The sequence below is a fragment of the Quercus robur genome, chromosome 1 (assembly GCF_932294415.1).
Source record: "Quercus robur chromosome 1, dhQueRobu3.1, whole genome shotgun sequence".
Taxonomy (NCBI): domain Eukaryota; kingdom Viridiplantae; phylum Streptophyta; class Magnoliopsida; order Fagales; family Fagaceae; genus Quercus; species Quercus robur.
The window spans coordinates 25,804,645-25,822,957 of record NC_065534.1 but is presented as its reverse complement, the minus strand read 5'-3'; the positions used below and the strand labels follow the sequence as shown (position 1 = coordinate 25,822,957).

General features: G+C 31.4%; 1 protein-coding gene across 1 annotated transcript; it reads left to right on the top strand.

The window, feature by feature from the left end:
* Nucleotides 1-11,701: 11,701 nt before the first annotated feature.
* LOC126727321 (peroxidase 4-like) lies at nt 11,702-15,230 on the top strand. Its single transcript, XM_050432921.1, has 4 exons — nt 11,702-12,087; nt 13,090-13,281; nt 13,892-14,060; nt 14,678-15,230. The coding sequence occupies exons 1-4, from the start codon at nt 11,854-11,856 to the stop codon at nt 15,073-15,075; spliced, it is 993 nt and encodes a 330-aa protein (XP_050288878.1). The 5' UTR covers nt 11,702-11,853; the 3' UTR covers nt 15,076-15,230.
* The last annotated feature ends 3,083 nt before the right edge of the window (nt 15,231-18,313 follow it).

Sequence of the window (18,313 nt, the reverse complement as noted above, 5' to 3'; positions counted from 1 at the left end):
AAATGCTAATGGTAAAAAAGGTACCTTTTTGTTTCATTCTTGTAGGGACACGATTTCTTTAACGGCCCAATAATGATGTTGGGCTCATACATGAAAGATCCCTCACAATATGATTTGTAGAGAGTGGGCTTGAAAGGCTTGCCTTTGATCACAGGGCGATGGTCCGGTCCTATTTTTAGAGGAATTTATGTAAAAAATAGGAGTTGGATCTGAACATTTAAGCTTTCTAGCATTACACCCTGAGGGGTTGGACTCCTCGGACTTTGTCCGAGGATCATTAAGGTCTTCCTCCGGTTGTCCGGCGGTGATTTTTTGCGGTATGCATACTTCTTTAAGTAGTTTACACCCATGGAGTCTTTCTCCTTGAGGTAAGATGGGAGTCCTTCGTTTTTTGTCCCCTGTTTTTCCTCCTTTATCCAGATTACTTACTCTCTTTTATACTAGCCTACGTTTGCTATCCTTCGTCCACGTGTAGGGTCAACTTTTACGAGACTGATATTTGTCCCGTCAGTCTAATCCCAGAATTGTTGGGGATGGTTGATAAAGCCGAAGAATCCGGCTCTGTTGGATGCTGAGTCTTATCTGAGAAGGGTAATGAGGGCAACTTTCCTGAGATATTTTAGATCTCCTATCCAGTCTGGTCCTATACCGTTTTTGCCCCTCTTTTTTGGTGGAATTTTGGGTTTACCGAGGACCGAACTGTCCTCGGTAACATCTCCGGGCCATTTGGGCTTTATGTTATTGAACTTGGGCCGTGGCTGTCTTTGGCTTGGGCCCTTGGACTTCCCACGAGCAAAGGGACCTGACCCATAAATTATTGGGCCCCACAATTCTATTTTTATAAATCGTTACAAAAATTGGAGTTACTACTTTGAATCCTCCCTTTTCCCTTCCCCCTCCCCTTGGGCCCAAAACTCATTGAATATAAGTAATAGAGGAAGTTGCATATTTGGGCGCCAAATATGTAGAACAAAATTTGATCAGGTGCCAAATATGTAAATTTATGTGTGATACATTAGTGTTCTATTCTAAAAATTTTCCATAAATAAGTAAGAGCAGTATCAGTGCCATTTATATTGCCTTGGTATCTGATTTATTGTTTTAAATTGGAACAAATTGCTTCATGTATCTACTTTATCAATAAAACCCACATGGGAAGCCAATTTATCATATGGGGTACTGGTTTTTAGTAAGAAAGGTGTCTTCAATGCATACTTTAGGAATACATTTAACTATTGCCTGAGTGCTAGGATGACAAAAATTATGCTGGATATAGTACATACAACACAGTTGAGTTTCTTTGATTGTGTGCATATTCTAGCATGTGCACACACACATGCATTCAACATGTCTCTATGTTTGCATGTTGTTCGTTGCTATGAAGTTGGTTATTTCTGTTGATTTTAGTTTTAGTCATAACTATAACCATGAAGTGGCATTTCACTTGCAAGCCAAATACTTTCTAAGTTTTATATTCTTATATAATAGATTACACACTTTGTAGTTACTTAAAATCAATGAGTCATTAATAAAGCAGAGCATAATTTGTCTACTTATCAATTCATTATAAGAATATGTCTCTAGATCTCTAACTATCAATTCTTATATCTTCAATTACTTGTAAATATGGCTATGATGAAAATTTTGGAAAATTTAAAAAAAAAAATTGTAAATAGATCAATATTTTTTACAAAACACACTAAGTTGTTATTGCTTAGTGTGTTTATGCATATCATGGATTGTAATAGTTTTGCTGTCATGGGATAATTTTATTAGACGGATAGACAAGAGAATAAAATGAGACGTGTATTGCGAATTTGGGAATGGAGATGTGAATTATGGGATTAGGAATGGAGACGTTGAATGGCAGTTGTTTATGTAGTTTGTCTTGTAGCCTATTGGTTAATACTTCGAAGGAGACCTCAAAGGAGACAATTAACTTACTCAATTAGTAGTTTGAAATGGTTCAGTCTGTTAAGACATATGTAAATCATGTTAAAATATATATCAATATAGAATTGGCTAATCCTTTGACAAAACTCATTTTACTTGTAATTGGGTAGATTTAGAATGTGTTTAATGTTTTAAGGAACAAGGTTTCAAGTTTAAGTGTTAAAATCATGCAAGTCTATCCAAGAATCAAGTGAAGAAGTGTTGAATTTTAAAACTTAATTGCTAGTATCTATCAAGGTTTAAAAAGTTGTTTTAGCCTGATGCTCGACAACTGCTCGATAAATAGGGTATCTGATGAGGTTTATGAAAATCAGTTTTTCAGATCTGATTTCACTCCAATTCGTTAATAGATGTTTGGGCTTTCTTTTTTCACAACCCTAAACATATATAAAGATTGTTTTAAGGGTCGTCACAGCTGATGCACCTTAATGCAAAAGTTTTTCACAAGCATATTATAAATCGAAGACATATGTCCTACTTCATCTTTCTATTCAAAAAACTGTTGTCTTTGTACACCGTAGGGTTTTGTAACCAAGGAACTTTATGATCTTCATTGTGTAGATGAATTAAAGAACTTTGCAACCAACATCTTTCTCAAGTTGGTGAGTAAGCCGCGTATTGGGATCCGCACATCGAATTGGTTAGTTACGTACTAAGAGTCGTGCATTGGAAGGAGAGATTGTCATTACAGAACAAGTCCAATTAGGTATTGGAGTAAGGGTTCAACTGTAGGTTGGTATAAGGTACTGAGATTCCTTTACTTGTAACCGCTTGTTGTGATAATTGTGGATTCTTGGGAGTGGTGACCTTAAAATCACCCAGTGAGGTTTTTACCGTGTAGGTTTTCCCCATTTATAAACAAATCACTGTGTCAATTTATTTTCCACTGCATTTTAACTTAGTTAGTGATTTGTTTGTGCTACCACACTTATTGCATGCAAATTGAATTAATTAATTAACTTGACTAATTAATTGGTTAATTCATCACAATGGGTCAATATATTCTTGGCCTATCATAGTCTTCACCACACATGCCTATGACAATATTGTGAAGGATTTGGAAGAAAAATTTGAAAAACCAATAGACAAGCAAAAGGTGAAAAATCACATTAAAACCATCAAGTATAATTGGTCAGATGGCTATGATGTGCTTAAAAATGGATTGAGTGGTTTTGCTTGGAGTCCAATCACAAAACATGGAGTGCTGAACCGAAAGTTTAGGAAAGTTTAATCCAGGTTTGTCATATATATTACGTATATATTTTTTTCAATAACAGATCTACTAACATGAACTTGTGTACTAGTTGAGTTAAGATGAGCTGCAAAAATTAATATGTTGCAGCAAGCACTATGGGACCCTTTCTAAGTAGTCATAATTGAATGACAAATTAACCTCTTGAGGTTTGATAGCTTGACTTCTCAATTCTCACAATGATTATCTTCTCTTTGTTGATCTTCCCTATTTGCAACTTTAAATATTAAGTTTTAATTCTATTTATGATAAATTGATAAATAATAATATCAATCACCTTCGGTTTTGGAAGCTATAATTTCTTATGTACTAATTGTTTGATTACAATCAAACTTGTCAAGGTCATTTCATTATAATAATACAATTCTTATTTTGCTGTCATTTTTTAACAGGCTAAACCTAAAGCAAAAGAGTTTAAAAACAAACCAATTCCAAACTATGACAAATTGGTTGAGATTTATGGAAAAGATAGAGTAACTGGGGAACAATTTGAAACTGCGTTGGAGATGAGGCAACAATGAGCTACTTCAACTAGAGAGGGCTCTATGGAGAACATTGAAGATATTGATCATTTAGTTGCTCAAAGTGAAGTTACTTAGGAGAGCTGTGATAATACGGGTGATCATAATGTGGGTGAAACCTCCTCAAAAGCCAAAAAGAGAAAAACATAAAAAAATGAGGACATGGAACAAAATATGGGGGCAATTCAGGATGTTGCTTTAGCAGGGATATTCTCTTGAGAATTTCAGATTTCTTTCTTTTCTGAACTTTAACTGTGATCTATTGTTTAGTCTTTGAAAAGTAAGTGGGCAAACATTTGAGTTTAAATTACATAATAGGATCCTATTTTTGAGTTAATTCATAGAGTCACTCTCCCTAACCCTTTTTTTTTTTTTTTTTGGGTCTCAATTCTTTTCTGAATCCTCAAAAATTAAATTCATGAACTAAGAAAAATAAAAAAAAATTAAATAATAATAATAATAATAATAATAATAAATGAAACACTCAAAATTCAATATTTTGTTGATTTTTTGGGTAAACAAACAAACTAAACATTTTTTCTTATTTTAATTATTGTCAATTAGGGATGGTTTTTTTTAGTATAAAAAAAGAAAGAAAAATTATGAGGTTTTTTAAATTTTATTGTGTGCTTTCAATAGAGAGTAAAAATCACTTGAGACAATTGCTTAAACAACAAAGCTAGTGATCCATGTTTGAGAAGATAAAAAAAGTCATAAAAATATTGCACGTTATAGTCAAAATTATTTAATCTAAAAAATTAATCATAAACCAATGTTGCAAGTCCATTTTCAAATAATGGTAAATTTTTCTATTTAAATATATTTAATCATTTCCTCTCATTCTCGTCATAATTTTTAAAACATCCAAATAAGAGGAATGACTAATTATTCTCCTCCCTCTTACTTAATTTTAAAAACATCTAAACAAGATAGAGGATAATCATTTTCCTCTACTCTTCTCCTCTCTAATCTCCTCTCCCTCCAAACTTCCAAACATAACATTAATTATTCATGAACTTGATTTACAACTCAATTAAGAAATTCTGTTGCCAACACTATACCTCATAGTAGGCAACAGAATTTCTTCTTGTGCACGTGGACAGATTCATTCCGTAAATGTAAGATCCCAGTAATAGTACACTCCTGTTGGTATAGTATAATCAAGGTAAATTTTGATTCAAAGGCTTTAACTAGTTTTGATAGTAGAGGCATGAGTATTCTAGTTCAGGATTGTAATGACTCCGTTCTTATGGCTAAAAGCGAAGTTTATCCTAGTTGATGGAAAATAATGCAATGAAAGCAAATGGCGTTGTTTTTGCAAGAGTACTTGATTTACATTTTAGGGTGATTGTACATTTTTTATGAGGCTTTTGTTTAGATGCTAAGGAACACAATCTGTTCTAAATGGGTCATATTATTGCATATATCAGTTCCATATATTACTTTGGAGTTCGACATTGTTGGGGATTGTAGCCTTTTACCCCTATTTTTTTAAATATTTGGCAATATGCCCATGTTTTGAAATTATATAGGTTCGTTCCCCTGTTTCGAAACTTGATTTTATTAAAATCGAGTTTCAATGAAAAACTCGCTTGACTTAAAATCGAGTTATGCCCGATCAAACTTAAAAAAATAAAAATAAAAAATAGCATGGAACTCGAGTTCCACACCTATAGCAACGTTCAAAAAGACCTATAGTGGCGTTTTCATGCAATTTTTTTAAAAGTTTGATTATATATCAGGTTCAGGGAGCCCTATAGTGACGTTTTCATGCAATTTTTTATAAGTTTGATATACCAAGTTTAGGGAGCCCTATAGCAGCGTTTTAAGACCCTATAGTGGCATTTTAAAGCCCTATAGTGGCATTTTAAATGGAACTCGAATTCCATGCTTTTTTTTCTTTTTCTTTTTTTTTTTAAGTTTAATCGAGCATAACTCAATTTTAAACCAAGCGAGTTTTTCATTGCTCGCTTTTAATAAAATTGAGTTTCGAAATAGGGGCAATAACCTATATAGTTTCAAAACAAGGGCATATTGCCAAATATTTTAAAAAATAGGGGTAAAAGGCTAGAATCTCCTGACATTGTTCACTTTCAATGTGTTTGTAAATCTTGTAATTGGGGAATTTGTATGTTGGCTTTAGGCTATAAGTCTTTTAAATCTTTATATTGCTACATGTGTGGTTACTTATATACTCAATTTATATTAACGAAATACAAATATATGCTTCTAAAAAAAAATATCTACATTTTATAAAATTAAAAAAAATTAAATTAAAAAATGATGTGACAAACTTTATAGGTCCTTTTGGTAAGACATTTTAAACACATATTTTCAGTTTTTAAACAACATTACACACATTTACATACTTTTTTATCCACACGTATTTCAAAAAATTACAAACAACACTACTCAAACTCCTCTACTTAACAGTTTTATATAATTGGAGGATATAGAATTTGAAATTTGAAATCGTGTCTTATGTTGAGGCTACCAACATCTAGGTACTATAAAAAAATTGTGAATAAAAAAAGCAAAAAACAGTGAAGGTGGGTAGCAGTTAGCTCCAAAGCTCATTGCATTATATGATCCTTTTTTTGGGTCCAACATCAACTAGTTGTAGATAGAACAAATCAATACATATCAAGAGTAACACTTTCCTACTATTACGGCACCCTTTCCTCTTTTCCATTATCATGTGACAAGAGGGAATTTTTTTTAAAAAAGTATTAAATAGTTATTCTAATTAAAAAGAAAAGAAAAAAAAAAACTTTTTTTTATTGTCATGTAGATAAGAAGTTTCATAAATAGGCCTATTTTTATAACGCAAAAACGAAACAATGCACCTTATAGTCAAACTTTAATGTTCCATTATTTATTTTATTGGATAAAATAAATGGTAGTATGTATTATTGGAGAACAAAAAAGTGTAAGTAGCCCATAAGCATAAATGAGAAGGAAAAAAAAACTAATTAAAGCTTGCGTACAATAATGGCAGGCTAGAAGTTTTTTCAAAAAGGGATCGAGTAGTAGTGAGTCAGTGACCAACCACTCTGTAGCCCGACGGACTAAAACCACTGGCTTTGATATTAAAAGATTGATGATAGAGGCAAAGTCTTTTCCTATAGATTTCATTTGGGCTTAGGGAAGACAGATATTAAAAGTCAAGTGGATTAAGTCATGTCAGTGGGAGCAAAGATAAGGATCCAAATCATGCAAGTAATCATGAATGAATAATACACATGGGCATTTATTTCTGTAAGGTGTTTATTTTATTTTATTTTTGTGTGTTTTGCCCAAGTTCTTACTTTCAATTTGGTACTACTAACATGTCGTTTGAAGGATCTAGGACCACGTATATTATATACTCTTTCAAAATAATTATGTCCCAGTTTTCTACAAATAATTATTGCATTTGAAAGCAGCCTCGCTTTTTACTTCATATCTCGATCAATATCGATCAGTTGCCTTGGAAAGTGGGAATGTTCTTGACTTTGAGCTCTAATTAAAGCTGTCGACTTTGATTTCTCCGAACAGGGATTAGCATAAGCCACAAGTGCATCTTATACCAGTTTTTGTTAGAACTATAAAGTGATTAAATTATAACAATTTTAAATGATAAAATAACCTATTGCGAGCACAGCTCAAAATTTAGCTTAAAAACAATATAGAACATAAAAGTTTAGCTTAATTTTCATAGTGAAAATTAGAGAACCGGACAAATATATGAAATGAAGGTATTAGATTTCTTTGTATCTAACAACTAAAGTTGATATAATAAAGATGAATAGAAAAAGAAAAGAGAGATCATGATAAAGATACAATAATCTAGTAGTCATAGAAAATTAGCAACATGGAAAAATTTATGGTCCATTAGCTCATTAATGATTTATCTAACTATAATATAATCATCTCAACTGATGATTAATTTGTAGCAACATATATATCTGTTTAAAGTAATCTATTAAGATTGAATTGAAAAAGAAATGAGAGTGTGTTGAATGATGATGCATATATAATTATGTCTTAACTGTTTTGAGGTAGACTTGGAGACTTTTTTTTAGCAGCCGATTTCAACCTCCATGTTTTGTCTTTTTGACAAATACTGTGGACTGGTCCACTAGCCTTTGCCATCACTGAGAAGACGTACGCCTATGAAACACCAATTACGACAGCTAAGATTAGCTATACGAAGACCAATGACTTTGGTGAAATCATTAAAAAGAAAAGGATATTCTCGAAGAACCCGTACATTCACAAGAAAAGTTACTGTTATGAAACACACTTTGAAATTTTATTATTGAAAAAATCTGAATGCCTTGTGGGTTACAACCACTAATTTATATAGGAAAACTTTAAAAAGACTCTTAGGGTTGATTAAAAAGCCCTTAGAAAAACCCTATTTCATGCTAGGCATGAAATTAGACTAAAAATAAGAAAATTATTCTGATTTTATGAAATTAAAAATCACCATATATATATATATATATAAAAGATTAATTTTAATAAAGACATGGTATAAAAACCTATGTTTACACTATCCAATAATATTGTGCCACGTCAAATTTTTAAAAATAATTACACATGAAATATTAAATCATAATACACACAATTACTATTTATTTCAATAAATTAAAACCCTAAACTAAACTTCCTCTAGAACCAATACACCTTAGGAACCTGCCAAGAATCAATCAAAGCTTCTGATATAGGCTTTCTAATCTAAAACTCAAAGCTTCAAAAGGTCAGAGGTCTTGGCTCATGTAGTTTTTTGATTTACAAACACCACTTTAATTTACTTGTACTGAGAGCAGAACTCCTGCCAACTCCAAGTACATTCATTATTTTATAGAATATGATAGTAACTTATCCTGAAAATATGAAAACAATCTATTGAAATAGTGATTAGACTTGGCGTTGGCAAGAGTTTTTCTCTCAAGTACAAGTAAGAGTGGTGTTTGTAAATCAAAAAATAATACATCAGCCATGACCTCTGACCTTTTGAGCTTTGAGTTTTAGATCAGAAAGCCTAGATCAGAAGCTTTGATTGATATTCCCGACAACTTCCTAAGGTGTATTGGTTCTAGAGGAAGTTTAGTTTTAGGAATTTATTCTATTGAAATAGATAGTAATTGTGTGTATTACGGTTTAATATTTCGTGTACAATTATTTTAAAAAATTTAACGTGGCACAGTATTATTGGATGATGTAAATATAGGCTTTTACACCACATCCTTATTAAACTTAATCTCAAAAAAAAATTATAAAAGCAGAGACCTAAATGAAGAAATTTGTCATAAGTTATGGCTATAAGATAATGAGTTTTGATCTTTATGTCAATTTTCTTTATGGTAATTAACTAAGTTTCATGTAATTCCATTATTGGCCCTAGGATTTCTACTAATCTTTTTTTATTTTCTACACTTTTTTGACTTAAGACAATCTCTCTATTACAAGAAAAAGTGTCTTCTTAAAAAATAAAATAAAAAAAATTGAAAGAAAGAGTGACTTCAATGTTTTACCTCACTTTATTTTTAAGTGAACTTGTCAAACCACAAGAAGATTAAATTTCCATGTAGGGAGTATGCTAGAAAAAGAATCCATCAATTAATGAATCACTTTCACACATGGTCCAAAGTCCATTGCTCGTTCTTGAATTTTATACATGGAAAACAATAACATGCCGCCTACTGTCCTTTTTTTAAGGTCTTATTGTTAGCCCCTTTTGGACTAACTCACTTGGACCGGCATAACTAAAATGACTGAGCTAGAGAACAGTGATATTTTCCATGATGACCATTTCAAGTTAAATTTATCCTTTAAATCCTCAGCAATATATAATAATAGCATTAATAGTTTAGCCATGAAGAAAGTGACAGTGTGATAATTATCCACACACAAAAAGAGAGGATAATTTGATCTATATATTTAACGTGTGTGTGATAATTGCTCCAAGATAAAACTGTTTTTCACTTCGTCCACCCTTAATTTACATTAGCGCCGCCCCTATGCCACTCCTTTCTCCATCAAGATTTTTTAATTTCAACCACTTTTCTTGAATTATTAATGAACTATTCTAATACATCGGTCATTCGTTTGAAAAAAAATTCTCGAAGTTTTAGATTAAAAAAACAATAATTTAATTGAAACTGCGAAGAATCTTACTTCCTGGGGAATTGTAGTTCCTGGAAAATCAAATCAAAATGTGGCCCTGGGAGAAGAGATTAGGTAGGCAGTAGCCAGTAAGGAAATGTATTCAATTCCAACTTGGCTTCTGTCCATTGGAGAAGCCTATATTGCTTGAATTAATCTAGGTGAAAAATTATATCCTCACATTGTTGCGTAGGAAAACATGCATTGACCAGTAAAGAATATCACTGTAGAAGTGGTTGTAGGATAGGACCCATAAGTTACGTACATTGCAAGAATAGGAGAGAAGATAAATTTTGGCAATGATAAATTTAAATTAAATGAGGAACTCGTTCCATTTTTGGTAAGGGAAGCAAGAAAAATGAGAAATATATGTCTATGACTTACGTTCATTAAATCTGATTAATTTCTCTCTTTTTTATTTTCTAGAAGAGACACCACTATTTATTTGTAAATTCATTTCTAAACTCTTTGGAGAGATACAGGACTGTAGTGTTAGGTTGAAGAGTCTTTGAAATTACTTTTTTCCTCTGTATTATCTACTCCCGTACGTTTGGCCTGATAGTCAAAGAACAGATTATAGATTTGTCTGTTCTTCAAAAAAATTAAAAAATATATAGATTTGTCTTTTGTCCATCCAATGAGGTACTAATATTGGCGATTTTTATTCTTTCCCAAAAAAATATTTCTAAATTTTGTTCTATGGGCTATAGTAGTATTAGGAGAAAAATGGGCTTTTGTTTTTATTTTTAAAAAGAAAAATCTAGTATAATGTGTTTGTTTTGAAATTATTAAGCACTGTATCCCTGTTTTGAAACTCGATTTAAAAAAAAAAAAAATCAAATTACAGGTGGAACTCGACATTAGTAATGTCGAGTTCTATGCATATTTTGACACTTAATTTTTTAAAAAAAATTTAAGTGAAACTCGACTTTTACAAAATCGAGTTTCAATTAAAAATTTACATATAACTCGATTGTGAGAATATTGAGTTTTATACAAAACTTAATTTTGTTAAAATCAAGTTTTCAAAATAAGGACATGGTGCTTAATAGTTTCAAAATAGAAATATTGTGCTAATTTTTTTTTTTTTTAAATAAGGGCTAAGGCCCATTTTCCCTATTATTATATTTCCGATTCCCGACCCTTTGCCACTATTTTGCGGTGTGATCTTAATTAGTCTCTCTCTCTCTCTCTCTCTCTCTCATCTAAAGGACAAAAATAAATCTAGTAAAGGCACTGTTAAGTCACTATACGTGCTCATATACGTTTAAAAGTGCAAAAATAATGAGTCCAGATAGAAAAGCTAAAACAAAGGAATACTAACACTCATGAGATAGCTGTTGAAACTTGAAACTTGAAACTAAGTGAAAGTAATATCTTGCTCTGAACAAGTACCACGGTACATGAAATCCCAACATAATTAATTAGACGTATTTATGCTGAAAATGTCATACCTTGCTCGGCCCTTCGGCTTAAGATCAGGGTGTGTATGTTGAAATGTCAACCAATTTTTTAGTAATAGTAGTGCTTTGGCTAGCAACTTTTGAATTGTCAACTAACGGTCTAACCTTGAGGTGTTCGTATCTGATATTTCGTGGCCGGCAAATTCACCAAACTCAAGAGTTATAGATAATTTAGCAGACCCCACAAAATTTAATATAAGGCTTGGTAGCATGCCACATCAACTGTTAAATTCATGTAAACATGTTTCTGTGCTCTGAAACTTTATCATTATGTCAATCAATCAAATTCATTGCTGTTGCCTACTTTTTCTTTAATTTCTAGATGTTGAAATTAATGTTATTCCTGCCCATGCAAATAGCCAAATACTAGTCTTAAAGATTAGGTATTACGTACCTGCCTCTGTGCGAAACTTTCTCATTTAGACCTCTATAAATAACCCAAATACCCTACAAAGTTCTTGGCAAACACTCAACACAGCCTTCCTTCTAAGTTTGATTATTAAGCAAGAAAATGGCTGCTCACTCTACTTCTCATTCCGCTTCTTCTTTCCTAGTCATAGTTTCATTAGCAGTTCTCGTGATTTTCACTGGGAGCTCCTCTGCTAAACTCTCTACAAATTTCTACTCTAAAAGGTGTCCAAAGGTGTTTAGCACCGTTCAATCAGTTGTTCATTCTGCCATTTCGAAACAACCCCGCCAGGGTGCTTCTCTGCTTCGCCTCCACTTTCATGATTGTTTTGTCAATGTAAATTCCTCATTCCCTCTATCTACTGGGTTGCTCGTAGGCCTCCACTTTTTTTCATTTTTTTTAAGGAACAGCATGCAACAAATATAATAGTGTTTGTATGTAGAGTCCTTTCTTTCTTCCCTTCTATTTTTTTTTTTACCAAAATTAATGGCAAACATATTTTTCATAATATATGAAGGTGATAAATTCCAATTGATGCAACAATATTTTTATATAAGGAAATTAATGTTAAAACTTATAAGTATTACAAATTTTATTACTAAAAGTTTATAAATTAATATCACTTTAATAAGATAATAATATAAATGAGTGTTAGGTAAGAAAGTGCAGTTAAGTGTGTGTTTAACAGTTAATTTGTTTCTAGAAAAAAGTGTGTTTGAATTTTTTTGGCTTATAATGTAACACAACAGTTTATAAGACTCATATGTTAAAATTTGTAATATCATTATTATTGCTCCTTTTGTACACACCGACACTAATTTTATTAGGTCACAATCAAAATATGCCATTTGGTATTTGGTGTCTAGTCTTGTTGCTATTCGAGAATCAAGAAAAATATAAAGTAGTTTGGAGATAAGTTACGTAATGAATAAAACAAGATTCAAAATATTATATTTAAAAAAAAAAAAATTTAAAAATTGAACCGATATAACCAAGATAAGATGGAACATGAAATGGCGTGATACATATGACCGACAAGAAGCAAGTCCACATGCATGGCATGCAGAAGTAGTCAAGTCAGTTGATAAGGAAAGTCCTAAAAAGACACCGTCATTAATTTGGTGGGGGCCAAGCCCATATGATACAGTTAGTAAAATCAATAATTCTACTAGAGTTTAGAGAAGCATGTGAACTGTGAAGTACACAAATAATTATATGGTAAACAGAGATTCTTTTTTTTTTTTTTTTTTTTTGAAAAATGGTAAACAGAGATTCTTCCAGCTTCATGAGTTGACGGTCAAATAATTCAAAGCTTCGTTGTATTTTGCTTCTTGACAGGGTTGTGATGGGTCAGTACTCTTGGATGACACTCCAACTTTCAGAGGCGAGAAGACAGCAGGTCCCAACAAAGGATCACTTAGGGCATTCGAGGTTGTTGATGAAATAAAGTCCAAAGTCGAGAAAGAATGCCCCGGAGTGGTCTCATGCGCTGATATCTTAGCCATTGCTGCTCGGGACTCCGTTAAAATTGTGAGTTAATTATTAACTATGCCCTCAGAAAAAAAGGAAACTTTTAAAAAATAGAATTAGTTTTTACACTGTAGATTGACATGCTTGTTGCTTTTTTTTTTTTTTTTTTTTTTGGCTAAATGACATGCTTGTTGCTTTATCATGTGATATGACACCTCTCCAATGAATTGTTATTTGATCCGGTTAACGTGTGTCCTAAATGAACACATTAAAAAATTTATTTTTAAAAAAGTTTTATTGGAAATTGAAAAAGTTGTCAAAAACTTTTTCAATTCCCGATAAATCTTTTCCAAAATTGTGACAACTTTTTCAATTCCCGATAAATCTTTTCCAAAATTGATTTACTATTGTATGTCCTTAGGGCATACATTAATAAAATCCATTAATATTTTGTAAATTTAATATGAAACATGTTATAATTGATTTTGACAGTGTATATATATATATATATATATATATGTGCGTGCACTTGTATTTATTTGTAATAGAAAATTTTAATAGGATTTTTAGTAATATTTATAATAAATTGATAATAATTTTCTAGATATTACATTTTGTTCCTGTTTGATAGCGTCTATTAATTACTGGAAACACGTTGAACATTATGCAGCTTGGAGGGCCCAAATGGGATGTCAAGCTTGGAAGAAGAGATTCCAAAACAGCAAGCTTATCTGCTGCCAACAGTGGGGTCATCCCTCCCCCCACTTCTACCCTTAGCAATCTCATTAATAGATTTAAAGCAAAAGGTCTCTCTACCAAGGACATGGTTGCCTTGTCAGGTGTGCCTCTCTCTCTCTCTCTCTCTCTCTCTCTCTAAAAAATGGTGATTAGTTTTCTTTTCCCTTTTTTGTGTTTACTCTTTTACATAATCAAATAGGTTTGACAAATAGGCTGAATTTAAGTTACACTAGATATAATATTCATAAATGTTATAATTTTCAATAACTTTCTAAATAAACATATTTTATTACAATCCTATCATTAGACTATATTGCTTTTTTACACTCTAAACTCTGTATGTTTACAAAGTATCATCTAGAAAATGTTTAAATTTCACGTTTTGTTTTGTTTTCTTTTTCACTAGTTATGATAGTTATGAAAAAAAAAGCATGAGTTAATGGAATGGATAATAAATGACAATGGATAATAAATGACAATCTACACGTATAAAATTTGACAAGCATAATAATTAAGAACAAAACCTATAATCAAACAGTACAAGTTTCAAAATTTCAATTAACTTGTGTAATATTGACAAATAGTTGTACCAAAGGTAACTTGATCATATTCTGAATACATAAATATCTAATATGTTTTTTCCCCCTTCTTTTTTAAGATAAATTGTATGCATTATAATGCTCATCATCATTTTTTTTTTTTATATACATGATGGCAGGAGCCCACACAATTGGGCAAGCAAGGTGTACAGTTTTTAGAGATCGCATATATAAAGATAAAAATATTGATAGTTCATTTGCCAAGACTAGGCAGAATAAATGTCCAAAGACTACTGGCCTTCCAGGAGATAACAGGATTGCACCTCTAGATCTCCAAACTCCTACAGCTTTTGACAACTATTACTACAAGAACCTTATCAAGCAAAAGGGTCTTCTTCGCTCTGATCAACAATTGTTCAATGGTGGATCCACTGACTCATTGGTTAAAAAATACAGCCAGGATACTAAGACCTTCTATTCTGACTTTGTCAACGCAATGATCAAAATGGGAGACATACAGCCCCTCACTGGATCAAGTGGTGAAATTAGGAAGAACTGCAGGAAGGTGAATAAGTAATGTGGGTAATTTTCTCGCCCAAAAGAGGGCAATTTGTTTGTTTGTGCAATGGTACTTTGAATGAAAAATTGTGAAATATTTATTTTTAGAAGTTTGCAAGTTGTTCGGACTTTGTATTATTGTTAAATTTAATAAATTCCCTTTTGCCTTGGTTACTTCTTTTGTGATTTTCTATTCAATCTGGAGTCATGGGGGAATGAGCTCCATATTTTTATAAGAGTGATTTTTTTTTTTTAATTCAATAATTACAACAATTAGTAAAGGGGAATTTGATCTATAAACATCTCCATTTGGAAACATCAAAAGACGTAATTAATCAATTATGATTGGTGTAACATCGTTTCTACATAAGTCCACCAGTGACTTTTATTGTGACTTTTATTATACATCAATCACAATATAACAATTTACTAATCGTGAAAAAAGTTACTAAGTTTTTTTTTTATAGCCAAACTTATTGTAAATATATTGGATATTTTATTTTATTTGGAGAATGAAATATATTGGATAATATTAGACTAATAAAAATCCAAACTATTTTTTAATGTTGGGTTAAGATAGCTTGATCCCGGTTAATTAATTCAATTAACCAAGTTGATTAATTAGGTTCAATTGCATGCAAATCATGAAGGCACCAAAAAATCACCAAAAATACTAAGTGCAATGGAAAAAAAAATTTAGACACGGTGATTTGTTGACAAATAGGAAAAACCTCGCAAAGAAAAAACTTCACCGAGTGATTTTAAGGTCACTACTCTAAGAATTCACTAATTAACAATCAAGCAATTACAAGTATAAGGAATCTTACTAACTACCCTGGCCTATCCCAAAATACCAACTTACAGTTAAACCTTTACTCCAATACCCAATTGGACTTGATTTTGTAGTAACATTTTTTCCCTTGATGCACAAACCTCCAATTTGTAACTAACCCTTTACACGAATCTCAAGTATGTGACTAACTCCAACAACTTGAATAAATGTTGTTAACTGCAAAGTTCTTCACTTCATTAATAATGAAGATCTAGAAGCACTCGGTTACAAAACTCTATGGCGTACAAACGTAGTAACTTCACACAGAAAATATATGTCTCTTGGTCTCTTAGTCTCTGTATCCAACAACTTGAATAGATGTTGTTAACAGCAAAATTCTTCACTTCATTAACAATGAAGATCTGGAAGCACTCGATTACAAAACCCTATGGCGTACAAACGCAGTAACTTCACACAGAGAATATATGTTAGTAACTTCACACAGAGAATATATGTCTCTTGGTCTCTATATCCATATGTGATGACCTTTAAAATAAGTCTTATATATGTCTAGAGTTGTCAGAAAAGAAACCCCAAACAAATATGCAAGACTGGGCTAAATTTTAGATCTGAAAATTCTAAAATAGTAATTCTCGATAGATCAAGCTGCTGTCGAGTTATCTATCGAGTTTCACATTAATTCTCGATAGCAGGCATCTGTCAAGCTATATGTTGAGACTTAGTAAACAATTTTTCTTCACTTATTTCTTGGATTAATCTTTATGTTTTTAATATTTGATTTGAAGAACATGTTTCTTAAAGTACTAAACTCATCTTAGATCTACACAATTACAAGAAAAATGCATTTTGTCAAATGATTATCCAATTACACAAAATATGACCCTAACATTTAGAATTAATCAAATACTATTGTATTAATCACTTGAAAAATATCAGGCTTATATCTCAAACTTTTTAAAAAATATGATCTTTATACTTTTTTCTCAATAATCAAATATAATTATAGATATTTTTTTATAAGCTATAATGATAGAATTTGGTTAGAAGTTTCACAGCTAATTATTTCTTTTTATCCCCCCCCCCCCCCCCCCCAAAAAAGCCTGCCATGGCTTACTATAATCCAACCACGATTAAATAACCTAGAAACTTTTTATTTTTGCATTTACTTTAATATATTTTGCTAAGAGTTTCTTAACTCAACTAGGGTTGTATATAAACTAAGCTGTTTACCAACAGCTCGAGCTCAACTCGAAAAAAATCTTATTTAACGAGTCAAGCTCAAGTCTTAAGTTTAGGCTCGATTATTAAACAAATCAAGCTCAAACATAGCAATGTGTTCGTGAACAAGCTCGTGAACATGTGGGCTCGATTTAAATATATATAATATTATATTTTTATATGTATACTTGTTTAAAAATATATTTATATAGACTTAAAATTGGATAGTATAAATTTGTCAATAGGTTCACTATTAAATTACTATTTGTAGCTTATTGGTGATATAAACAGTCTATTCATAGTAAAAATACATATAATTGTGAAAGGGTAAAACATTTTAGTCTTGGTTTCGCAACATACAGAAGAAGAATAAGTTAACCAAGTGGCTTGTGAAAAGCTCAAGCTTGCTTGACAAGAAAGTGAGCAAATCTTGAATATCAAATCTTATTTGTTGATGAGTTCAAACTTGACTCGTTTATAGGCATAAGCTCCATTGGTTGGCACCTATTGATGGCTTCAAAGGAGACATTTAGGTTCAAACCCTGGATTATTGAATTAAAAATAAATAAATAACTCTAACTTATCTTATTCTCAATCGATTATAATTTTGTTTTTTACATATATATATATATATATATATATATAATACTAATATATAATAAAAGATTTCCAAAAATAAGTATTTCATCTCTTCATATCCAAGCCGGAGATTGTTCCTCAAAAAAAGAAAAAAGAGTTGGAGATCTTCATTTTTTTTTTTTTTTTTTTTTTTTTTTTTTTAAGTTTCCAAATCTGTGATCTAACTACTTTTGGGTCAAAAAATTAGTGGCCTTATGAGCTCTACGTGTGCAGCTCGCATTAGCCAGAGATTATTTATATTTTTTATCGTCCCAAAAGTAATAATAATAAATAAATAAATAATGGGTGAAGTAATAATAATAATAAATAAATATATAAATAATTTTTAATCAAAATAAATAAATAAATAAGCTCCCAGATATCTAATTAATGCATTAAAAATTTAATGAAACTGAAGTAATGCGTGATTTGTAGTCTCCTCCTCCTGCCGACATAACAAAGGGCACAATGGGTGCGCCTTATTAGAAATTTTTTTTTTTTTTTTTTTGAGAGAAACTATTAGGCTATTACCAAAAGATAGGCATGGAACGTAGGACCAATGTACTATATCAAACACGGCATGGCAGTACTAGTGCCTTTTGCCTAGTTTGGACTGGAGTACTCTGTG